The following is a 12,513-nucleotide window of genomic DNA, read 5'->3' on the forward strand; positions in this document are numbered from 1 at the left end:
TTACTCAGCACTTGCGAGGCTGCCACAGGAGCAGGAGCAGGTGCAGGAGCAGCAGTGGGTGGCAGCGGAGGAGGCTCGCTGGGCCTGAGTACAGAGCCAGCAGGCTGCGGCTGGGAGGTGACCGCGGGGCTGCTGGCGCGACGGTCCGGTCCACCAGTCATCCCGTCATACTCCTTCCCCGTGCTGACACAGAGGAACAGCCGAGTACAAAATTACACTGCTACTCTTTTGTAACTCTCACACAGTGGAATCATCCAATCATCCATAGGATGTTAAACCGTAATCTTCCTCCCCTCTACTGTAACATCCATTTCACAAAATAATACACAGAACTTATTGGAGGAATCCTTCACAGTACACAGAAGAAACAACCACAAAATAAAAGAATTGGCATCAACGGTAAGAGCCACTGATGACATTGCTGTCACCTGTGAAAGGGAAGGATAATTACAGGACCTGTCTAACAGAATGAACAGTCCACCGAGCACAGAATATGATGAGAGTAAAAGTAGCAGAAGGTATTGGAGAGCAGCAGAAGTAGCAAGTGGTTGTCGAGCAGAAGAGGAGTGAGAAGGTGAAATGCAGAAAAGCAGAAGCAAAGAGAGCATTTCTTGCTAAAAGAAACTTGTTATATTAAAAATTGGCAGTACATTGAGGAAAAATTTTCTGAGCATGTATGTTTGGAGTACAGCATCATATGGGAGTGAATCGTGGGCTATGAAAAAATTCAGCAAAGAAGAGAACTGGAGGATTCGTGGTTTGGTGTTACAGTAGAGTGCTGAAAATTACGTGGACTGAGAAGGTAAGAAATTAGGAGGGTCTCCAAGAGTCATCAACAAATATTGTGGAAATGCTAATTAGAATTAAGAACAGAATGCATGGTCATGAGTTCTGACAACAGGTAATAACTTCCTCAGTACTAGACTGAGCCTTAAAGAACAAAAATCACAGGGAGGGCAGCTACTGGAAAATATTTAACAAATAATTGAGGATTCCAGGTGTAACTGCTGCTTTCAGATGAAGAGACTGGCACAGCAGAGGACACCAAAGTGTGCCACATCAAACCAATCAGAAAACTGATGATGAAAATGTGGTACGACAGGAAAGGGGTGGGGGGGAGGGGGGGGGGGGTGTTTAGAGCCACACCACCCACTAGAAAGAGCAAGTTGCTGTCAAGGGACTCAATAGTAGAACACATTTTCCAAATGGTCACTCACTGTAATAGCAGCAATGGACAGTCCACAGCATGTACAATATAACAGTCAAAACAATCCACACCAATGTTCCAGTTAAGACAATAACATGCAATAAAATAATGTGAAAAATAAAAAAAATTGAATATACAAGGGTTAACTGATAAGTAATGCCTCCGCCTTCAAAAAACTTCAACAGTTGGCAGCATTGGTAAGCGGCAGGTACTGGCTTGTTCCGTAGCCTCTTCTCTACAGCTCCAGTTGGCAGGAGGCCTTAGCATTGAACGGTTGTGTTGTTACAGCATAAAGTATGGAACCCTGCGCAGACAGTAGGTCAATGTGATTTAAGCAATGTGCAGTCAAGGAATGCAGTCATTGAATTCTTGACAGCAGAAGGTGTCACCCCAAAGGAGATTCACCAGAGAATGAAAGCAGTTTACGGTGATTGTCCCCACTCAGTTAGCCGTGCTGTCTAACGCACTGCTTTCCAGGCAGGAAGGTGTGCCGCTCGCTGGCATGAATCCGTCTGGCAGATTAGTGTCAAGGTCCGGCATACCGGCCAGTCTGTGGATGGTTTTTAAGTCAGTTTTCCATCTGCCTTGGCAAATGTGGGCTGGTTCCGCTTATTGCGCCTTAGTTACACTATGTTGGCGATTGCTGAGCAAACACTTTCTCCACATACGTGTACACCATGATTACTCTTACCACGCAAACATTGGGGTTACACTCATGTGAGACGTTCCCTGGGGGATCCACTGGGGACCAAACCACACAATAACCCTGGGTTCGGTGTGGGGCGGCGGTGGGGTGAATAGACTGCTGTAGCCTATTGTGGGGTTGTGTACCATTCAGGAATACAGTGGGGACAAAGTCTCACAGTCGTTTCTAGGTCCCCAGTTCAATACAATACAATGACAGTTGTGTTGATGTGAGTACTGTGTGTCATTGGGCGAGTAAGTTGAAAGATGTTGAGACGGGAACATCTTCCATGCGTGAAAAACAAAGAGTTGGATGTCCTGTGGCAACAACCACCGAGTTTCACAAGCAAAATGTTGAAAGATTGATTCAGGACGATCGTTGTATCACTCACAGAGAAACTGCAACCACAAATCGGGATTTCACAAGAATGTGTGGGTCAGATTATTGCTTTGCTTGCCTATCAGGAGATATGTGCACGATGGGTACCCTGGATGCTGACTCCTGAAATGAAGGCTCACAGACTTGAAATTTCTCAGGAACTCCTCTCGCCTTATGAGAATGAAAGTGATGCCTTTCTCCATTCAGCCATGGGACATCATTTTGCTTCTGACGAAGATTGTAGGACCGAGGTTGTGGAAATAGAGTGTCAACTTCTTTCGTGATGGCTTCAGAAAACTTGTTCATTGTTGGGATATATGTATCCAATTGGCTGGTGATTATGTGGAAAAGTGAATATTGGTAATTAAAGATCACATTCTGAGGATTATTTCTGTGTTCCCATTCAAACCCAGTGAATGAAGGTGGGAGGCATTACTTTTCATTCAACCCTCGTAATAATGTATTTTCAAACAGTGATTTTTTATAAGGTTATTTTTCATTAAAAAAATGCTGGCAATCTTATTACGATGTTTTTTTATTGGATATGCAGCATGAAATTAGAGAATTTATTCTAATTTCCAGGTGCTCGTCCTTATCCATGTTTTTATATTATGATGTAGTGGTTTATTTTTCCCAAGTGGGATGCTGTATTTTACATTTTGCTTCATTTTAACTATAAAGTTAACAGAGCTTTCACTATTTAAAACACAACTAAGTGATCATATTCACTTGCACATCCAAAAGAACAGATCTCATAGATGATCCACAGCTGTAAGAAATCAAAATTTATTTATTGACTGCAGATTCTTTGACACAAGCAGTATTAGATGTACAAGTACTACCCAGGCAGCATCAGTCTCCATTCCTCACAGCTCTGTTCTCCCTTCCATGTGAATCCAGTTAATACTCTTGGTGAGCATTAGGTGATGAATATAGTGGACTACGGCATACATATGCAGGCAGCATGACATATTGAGGTTCGAGTTGGTCTGGTGAGTGTGCACTGATAGCTGTAGTAGTTAAGGCAACCATTCACAATAAATGGGAGATCTGGGTTTGGGTCCCGGACTGACACAAATTTTGACATGCTACTAATAGGTATTACATATACACCTAATACAGCTAATGTCTAAGAACTGATAGACAGCAAATAAATTTCGAACACAATCATATATAAAAGAGTAATCTGAACAAGCACCTTAAATGAGAATTAATTCTCAAAATAAAAACATTCTTAAAGTGAAGATTAGCAGAAAGTCATTTCTTCACGTACTCTCTATCTTTCCCACACTCACTGCATAATGGAAAAGGCAAAAATGTAATTGTTGTGTGCTGTGAAGTGAATGCTATGCAACTTTTCAACAGCTTTTAGTCAAAGCAATAGAAAGACTAACTTGAAAGACGCTATTATGATCATGAAGACACAACAAATAAAATAATTTAAATGACAGTGAAATGACATTGTACACACATACCTACCATAACACATTTCACTTCTTGTGTTAATACTGTGGCGCAGTGAGAAACTATACGATGACTGACAGTATTAATATGGATATAAGACTCACCTGCTATCATCATCTTTAGAAGCTTCTCCTCCTGTAGCCAGGTAAAAAGTGGAACTCGTCTTTCGAGAATTGGCAATCGAAGTGGCAACCGAGGCCTGGGATGCCGAAACGACTGACGTAGTTCTGCGGAACTTTCGCAGTGACCAGTACTTGCGACTCCTCGCAGGATCCCGACTGCCCGAGTCCGGCTGAGGAGCCTCTCGCTGTAGACGAGACTCTGGTGGTTGTGGAGGTGAGGCAGTGGTGGCGGCTGGCAAGGGTTCCACCAGAGGAATGGCGACAGTGGCTGCAGGGGTTGCCAGAGGTGTCTGGCCGCCTGGGCAGAAAGGGGAAAACTTTACAGCTTTATTTCCTCAGACTCAGTATATGACATGGAACTGGTAGCACCCATGGGGGAACAGAGTTGGAGGACCTCAGCTTACTCTGCCACAAGCAATACACATCAATGATGATTGAAGTACCCCGTGGAAGAACCTATGGTTATGAAGTTCGGAAATCTTATGTGAAAACACAATTGACAATAGAAGTTTGAGATGTCCTGGAGACATACTCAGATAGCCTGTTATTTAAGATAATTCCTCAAAAGAGGCAGGACACCGAGTTCCAATAGTCATGAAATATTCGTTCTGACTGGTTTTGCCATATCATTTCATCTCATTGTATCTTCATTAGTATCATCCTCTAATCCATTCAGGGAATCTGATTCAACTGATACACTTTCAATCTTTATTAGAATTTTGTGACCCAGTACTTCAAATACTTTTTAAAAACAATCAATATTCACGTTCTTTCCTCTTTACTGTCAAATTCACATGACAGTTTTTGTTGTTGTTGTTGCTGCCCTCTTAATTTTGACTGTGGAACACTTTTTACATTAAATGCTATGTAACAAACAAATTTTTCATGCTTAATCTTCTCAAATATTTTTGAAATGGTAGGTGTTATTGTAATAGATCTTTTGTTGGTTACAATACCATTTCCCACCTCTTTATGAACTGTATTAACCTTATGAGGTTTCCAGCACATCACATCATCAGGAAAAGTGCCTGTCTCACATGAACATGTCACAAGTTAAACTATTTCTAATACTGTTACAGGAATACTATCAATAATTGCAGGGACAGTATTCTTTATTATTTCAATGTTTTGGTTACTACATCAGGTGTGTGAGGGATGGAGGAGCAGAGGGGTGGAGGAGCAGAGAGCGGACTGATAGGCCAGCTGAGACAGACTGACTGCCATGTCACCCTCTACCGATGGCATCACTGGATACAGAAAGTGGGGGTGGTGTGGTGTCAGAATGCCACTGTCCCACCCACTGTTAGCTTTCTTGGCCATGTAATAGCTACTTCTCACTCGTAGCTCCTCAAATGACACCACAAGGCTGTGTGCACCTCATCCAGTCCTTCCACTGAGGAAAAACCCCTTGCAATACTGGGAACCAAATCTGGGTTTACTGACTGGCAGCCAGACACACTGACCGATGATCTACAAAGACAGACTTTACCCACTGTGTGTGTTTGTTTAATCTCTGTTAGGCTGAGTAATGTTTGTTTATGTTTCATTTTTTCGCGTTTTCTGTGACAGCTACAAGAAATTGCTAATTTTTTTCTTCATTTTTGAAAAAAATTACATTTCATTGTGGTGAAAATTAATTCCTTTCTAATTGTACACTTAATATTTGGTCCAACATAATTAAATGAAATACTCTTTACCTTTAATTGCTATCAGCCACCATTAGCCATCATCTGATCAAGAACAGAAAAAGAAAAGAATATCTATTTTACTCCATGTAATGCACCCTGCATTTTATCCAGTCTGAAATGGCATTACTTGGTGACCGTCTACTAACGCTTTTAATCAGTATGGAAAGTAATTTTAATTTTGCTTTTCACGTTGATGCTTACTTATAGTGCAGACGTAGTAAAACAGATATTGTTTTCCTTTTTTCCTTCTAATTCTGATGGTGGCCGATAACAATAAACAAAATAAAATATATTAAGTGCCAAACATAGTTGCCTCAGGTGAAAACTGCTGAAGAATGTAATTATTGAATTATTAAACATCCTTTAGAAGCACAGTTTTTGATTTACAGCCTGGCTTTTAACAATTTTTGTCACCGTCACATTTTCGTGTAGGTAGTTGAAATCTTTTGGATATTAATAAAACTTTTTTAAATTTCTTTGAAATTATTTTTTTGTAAATATACAATTGATGAGGATCTAAACTGGAAGAGGCACAGTTTGGAACTCCTAAAACAACTTAGTTCAGTCACATTTGCGCTTAGAATAATAGCAAATCTTTGGGAGAGACAAATCAGTATGCGGACATATTTTGCAAATTTTTACTCAATGAAGTCATATGGAAAGATGTTCTGGAGTACCCCATCTTTAGGAAAGGAACCTTCATTGCTCAAAAATGTACTGCAAGAATAATATGTGGTGCTCCTCCACGATATTCTTGTAGACACCTGTTTAAGGAGTTGGGCTTTCTCACAGCTGCTTCACAGAATATTTATTCCCTTACTAAGTGTGTTGTGAATAATCCAGTGCAGTTTAAAAGGAACAATGATGTACATAATTACTATACTAGAAAGAAAAATGATATTCATTATTCCACATTAAGGATATCTTTCCCACAAAAAAGGGTGCACAATTCTGCAACTGAAAGTTTTGATCACTTACCCAGTGATATAAAACATGTCAGACAGCAAACTATGATTTGAAAAGAAACAAAGAGTTTCTCGTTAACAATTCCTATTCCATAGAAGAATTTCTATTACTGTGAAGACTAAGAGATGCAACTTCATACACATACACACGATTGGTGGGTATGTACGTGATTAGAGCTGCAATTCCTTATTACAGGTATTGCGGTCGTTACAATGCATTAGTTCTGTTCATGTTTATGTTGTTACCACAGTTACCACACCTCCTACAGTATATAAGGGGCTCAAACAGCTTCAGACACAGAGTGATCACACAAAGAGGTCGCATACTCTTGTGAGAGAGCAATATCGGCAACTGACAGTTTGAAATGGTCTCATTTGGGGGGTCTCCATTTGACACACTGTTCAAATTGTGCAATATCCATATTTGCGCGGTGTTTGGATGTGACAGCGGACTGACGTTCGATCGCACAAGAACGTGACAACAGGCGCCGTTAACGTCAAGGTTCTGGTCAGCACTGCCCGACAACTGCAAGGGAGGATAGCAGTACCGGACACCATGCACACATAAACCCTCCGCAACTGCACCTGTCACCTGCAAACAGGTAGGGTACTCCCCACAGCATTCTGTGTCGTACAGCACCACTGGCCTACCAGGCAATTATGTCCCATGGATAGGCTACCACAAACATGACAAGTGCCCGCATCTGTAGTGGTGCTGTAAGCAGGAAGCGTGGACTGCCGACAAACGGTGTAATGGCGTCGCATAGCATTCGGCCACAAATTGCGGTTCTGCTCGACCCCTGCCAGCGAGTAGGGCAGTGACCTAGGGAGAGTTCCAGGGAGGCTCAGCAGTGTCGCTCCTGGCATCACGGTGTGAGGAGTGAGCAGCTATGACTTCAGATCACTGCCGGTGGTGATTAACGGGAACTCTGACAGAATGACAGTACATCATGGATGTCCCACGTCCTCATGTCTTACCTCCTGTGTGACTGTGTTACAGTGACAGTTTTAAATGGGACAGTGCTCGTCCACTTAGTTTGCGCACATCTCTGAAGTGCCTGCAAAATGTCGAAATACTCCTTTGGCCAGGAAGATCCTCACACACGCCTCCCATAAAATGTAGAACCTGCTCTGATGCCAACTCCATCCCAGTGGCACTACTTGGGATATCTGAGACGAGCTGCAGCAGTCAGGGGTCAGCTTACCTCAGGAGAGGACACAATGTGTTTACAACACTCTGCCCAACGAAATCAGTTAGTTAGCCAAGCAAGAGCTGATATAACGGCATATTGTAAGTTGGCGCATACTATCAAGTTCTTGGTAAATTTGACTCCAAGCTGTAATAACTGAAACCACGTCATTTCACACACTCGCTCTTGACACACCAAGTTTCATTTTGTTTCCTCCTCCCTTCCTGGCTACTTCACTTTTCTTGCCAGGTGGTGTACGCAGGTAAGAGAGCCCACCTGTGACAGTGTATCTGACTTTTTTTTCTGTGGACTAAGTGTGTCTTGTTGCCTATGAGCTGACGATGACATGGGGGCCGGTCAGTACCGTTGGGCCTTCATGGCCTGTTCAGGAGAAGTTGTAGTCAAGTATGTCTTATGCCAGAAGAAAATAAAACAAAAAGTTTGAAGTAAATGATGCCTGGTTATTTAGAACCTCAGGACCTGTTAATCACACACCAAAGATGAGAAGTCAATAAAAATGTGAAGGTTTATATTATACACACATTTCAGTTTACAAATTGCTAATATGAATTGTGAATAACAAACAATACAATTTAAACAGTACAAATTATACATAATTACAAATCCAACTTTCTAAAACTGCATTTCATAACACACACATTATTGTATTGAGCAAAAGCATTGATCCATCAGAAATGACTTAAGGATGTGTTTGAAGGAATTCTTATGTTGCTGCTGTTTTAAATCAATAGGTTGGCTACTGAATAATTTAACTGCAACCTGTGAAACATTTTTCTGACATCTAACTGTTCCAGATTGAGACATGTGGATATTATCGATGTTTCTAGTTTGCAGTTACGGACATGTTTATTTTCTTGTAGGTCCCTTGATCTGTTTAAGACATTCTCATTTGCAAACGGGATACATTCATATGTGTAAAGGCTCAACAGGATTATTATTTTCAGCTGAATAAAGTATGGCCTGCAAACTTCAGTTTCCTTTAAAGTTGCCAGTAGCAACAACAGTTTTTTGTGCGTCCTAAACGTCAATTAATTTAGATCAGAATTTAGGTTTCTCAAATACACATTTACCTGTTTCGTGAGTACTGCTTACAGAAAACACTTCACTTCAAGGATTAATTTCTACGATATTCTAAAGTAAAATATGAGAATATTTTTATCTTAGAAATTTCTTCTCACTCACCACTGGGTGAAAGCTGAGCAGCACTCCTCTTTGCCGACTTCATCCTTCCAAAGCTCTTCCGAAGTTTAAGCATTTTCTTTCCAGCAGCCTCTGCTATTTTTGTGATGCCATAGACATTCTGCTGCGGAGGAGGAGCTGGTAATCGGCGGTGGATACCATTTGTCTCAATCTGCATTAACACAGAATTCTTAGTTACATGCAAATGGTTCTCTCTCTCTCTCTCTCTCTCTCTCTCTCTCACACACACACACACACACACACACACACACACACACACACACACACACAGTTTCAACACCAACATTCATCGTCTTCCACAGAAGAAACTGTCATTATACTGTCACAGACTGTTTCACTGAATGTGATGCTTTGACCAACAATGCCAGAAGAGGTACAACTGTTTTTGACAAGGAACACTTGGCAAAACAATTGAAAAATGTTTTCTGAAAGAATGGCTATGGAGACTGAGTGTTAGCACTCTCTAAGAAACGAATATGTGAAGATGTTTGACAATCATAAGACAATCTGCTTATTGCATGCCTTCATTTGTGGTGGTATACCTAGCACATAAGTAGTGTTCTGAGTAGATGAGGCATAAGTGCTGCTTTCTGACAGTCAAGGAAAGTAAGAGAATGCCCTTTTAAGGAAAGTATTCGCCTCAGAATCTCTGGAATTTACAATATCGCACCAGTGAGGAAGCAACAGAACAGGTACAGTTCAGAGAAACCACAGTTTCTCAATGTAGTGCACAATACTAAAGGGATATTAAAATAATAATTGAGAAAATTCAGTGTTTTCCAAGCACAGTGTTGTGACTAAACATAAAATAATGTTGCTGGAAAATAATTCTTGTCCTTTGCATCAGTGCACCGAGTCTCTGCTATCAAATAAATTGCACTGATCAGAAAATCAGTAATTTAAATTTGGCTAGTGAATATAATCTCAATGGTGTGTGGAAGCAGGCTTTCAACATTTAATCTGCAAATACATTGCTGAGTTTTTAATCTCCCAGCAGGTGAAACTAACATTGTGAACATTGACATGAACTCTGCCTGTATGACAACACTCAGTTGTTATTGATGTAGAAGATGGAGACAATTGCTGAAAGCTTAATTTTTCACTCTAGCAAGATGTGGAATGACTACAAAGAATATTTTATGCACAATTTTAAACACTTAAGAGATACAATCTGAACAAAGCATTTTTTTTTATTCTATAGTTCACTTGAAACCAACTAACTTTTACTTGACAAGCTACTTCAAACAGTTTGACAATTGCTCTCCTTGTTCCAGTGTGCCATTAAATGAAATAATGATGATAACAACAACAGCAACAACAACAATAATATAGTCTTGGACAACCACTACCTAAACTTTTTACATCTCATCAAAATTCTATATATAAAGTGCCAAGAAAAAAATTTGAAAGATGTGATTTTGAAACACCTAACAAAAATCAGAGTGAAAATTTAATGCTACTACAACACATAAAAAGTTATGGATATAACATATTTTCCCAAATAACTTGCCTTTTCCAATGATCTGATGTAGGTATCATCAGATTCATCTGAATCGAATGAATCAAAATCATCAAACGGAATCTCATTGTTATTGAGATTATTTTTGGCCACAATGTCATCCAGCATCTCGTAATGATGATCCGTGTCAGAGCCCGATGAGTTTTCTTCACCTACAACATTCAAATCAGTCACACAATTTAGATTTATGAATAAAATAATGATTGTGTCTCCAGAACACACTGTTACAACCTCCAGCAAACACCTGTTACCACAAAGCCCCTTACTGATAGTGTATTTCAATAATTACTCTTTAACTCTCGAGACTCACTGTACCCATTGTTAAACACCTGAAGCACCAAACATTTTGGAAAATTGGCATTACATAAGTTAAACTAAAGCCGAATACAAAAGCATGTAAATACACAAAAAGGCATGTATTAGTGTGCAACAGAGCACCCACTCAAAATTATTAGCTGCAGGAAGACACACTAGAAATACTGCATACAAAGACACATGCTGCACATAAAAGACTATGTTATCTATTGCAGATTATCCCATTAAAATTCACGTAAGTTTCGGATGAGACTTCCAATTTCACTATTAATGAAAGGTTTTCAAAATCTCTGGGTACATTTTACATGCTCAAAATTTTGAAAATGGGATTATTTCATTTTGATACGCAACTTCTGTTTCACTACAAAACAAACAAAATGGCCTGATACATGACTCAAAGCAAGCCAAAGTTTACAATTCTGTTCCAGACATCTATTACAAAAGCTAAATTTTCAACACTTTACACACATGCACAAAATTCTAAACTGCAACAGTTCACTACTATTGCCCTCTGTTAGGTCAGTGAAAATCAAACCAAAAATTTCTATCCATAATTTCATGACTGACATTTCCAGTTATAGTTCTTGTTTTGTTCCACTGTTAATAACACACTGTTGGATCCAACAAAACTCCCTCTCACTCAGTGAAAATTACTTGGAGAAGGGTATCCCACATAATCTGTTACCTGGAAGCACACAAGCAGGGCTCAAATTTTTCTTAGATTGGTATTTTGCTGACAGCCCAAACAATCACATAAATATGTGGAACTTTAGTCACCCATACCGAAGAGACCAAGGAGCAGATTATCAAACTTCACGTGAAACTACCACAGTGTCCATGCTAAACTTAAGGCAGATTGTAAACAAATCTGCAGGCTTCCCATTAATCTTGGATATGATACAGATGTGGTCACGGGTTTAGAGTATTTGAAGTTCAAAAGAGAAAGAAGTTTTCCACTGAGTGTTATGTGGGGACGAGTTGACGAGTGGAGGAAGAAGAAGATGAAGAAGAAGATGAAGATGACAAAGATAAGATTAATTTGGTTGAAAGAAGTAGTCCACTACACAAGAATAACAAGGAATGAAATCTATCAAAGAAATTAATCAATGTTTGAAAATATAATATGGATAGATAAAAAATTCTGTTCGCCAAGCAGTGGCAGGAGGAGACACACATTAAAAGATACGGGAAGAGCCAAGCTTTTGGAGCCAGTGGCTGTTCTCCCTGACAGAATGGTTGAAAGGAAAGGAAGAGAGGTAAAGGAGAAGGATTGGCAAGGTTTAGGGGAATGGGTAGGGTTCCAGAAAAGTCACCTAGAACCCTGAGTTGGGGGAGACTTACTGGACCATTGTCGAAACTGTGGAAAGTTAAGTGCATTACACATAGTACACAGGTGGAGGAAGGGGTGGGGGAGGAATAGATAGGTCGGAAAACGAATGACATATACAGGGTGTGCATAAAGTCCAGGAACACTTTCAGTTATTTATCGCACACGAACCAAACATTGTACAGCTACAATACATATGTATGTCATTTTGAAGAGAAACCCTGTCTGTTTTTCCCCGCCCCTCTGACCTGTGTACCACAAATAACGCACTTAGCTTTCTGCTCTTACTGCCTCTTACATAATTTTTTTAAAAGTAAATTATGTATTCCTTATTACCCAATTTTCCAAATTTAAATCCTCAGGTTTTCAAATCTCATCTGGTGCAAGCACCAACAATCAGCCTTTCCTTCTCATCCTCTCCAGTGAACCAGC

General features: G+C 40.1%; 1 protein-coding gene across 3 annotated transcripts in view; it reads right to left on the bottom strand.

The window, feature by feature from the left end:
* Positions 1–12,513, bottom strand: part of LOC126354875 (rho guanine nucleotide exchange factor 26-like) — a 444,136-nt gene that overhangs the window by 77,471 nt on the left and 354,152 nt on the right. For all 3 annotated transcript variants that reach the window (XM_050004883.1, XM_050004882.1, XM_050004884.1), the window contains 4 exons: positions 10,431–10,591; positions 8,903–9,071; positions 3,839–4,154; positions 5–183 (listed from right to left, as the gene is read on the bottom strand). In XM_050004883.1, coding sequence (XP_049860840.1) covers positions 5–183; positions 3,839–4,154; positions 8,903–9,071; positions 10,431–10,591 — 825 coding nt within the window. The remainder of the gene's footprint in view (positions 1–4; positions 184–3,838; positions 4,155–8,902; positions 9,072–10,430; positions 10,592–12,513) is intronic.

The sequence above is a fragment of the Schistocerca gregaria genome, chromosome 3, assembly GCF_023897955.1.
Source record: "Schistocerca gregaria isolate iqSchGreg1 chromosome 3, iqSchGreg1.2, whole genome shotgun sequence".
In the NCBI taxonomy this organism is placed as follows: domain Eukaryota; kingdom Metazoa; phylum Arthropoda; class Insecta; order Orthoptera; family Acrididae; genus Schistocerca; species Schistocerca gregaria.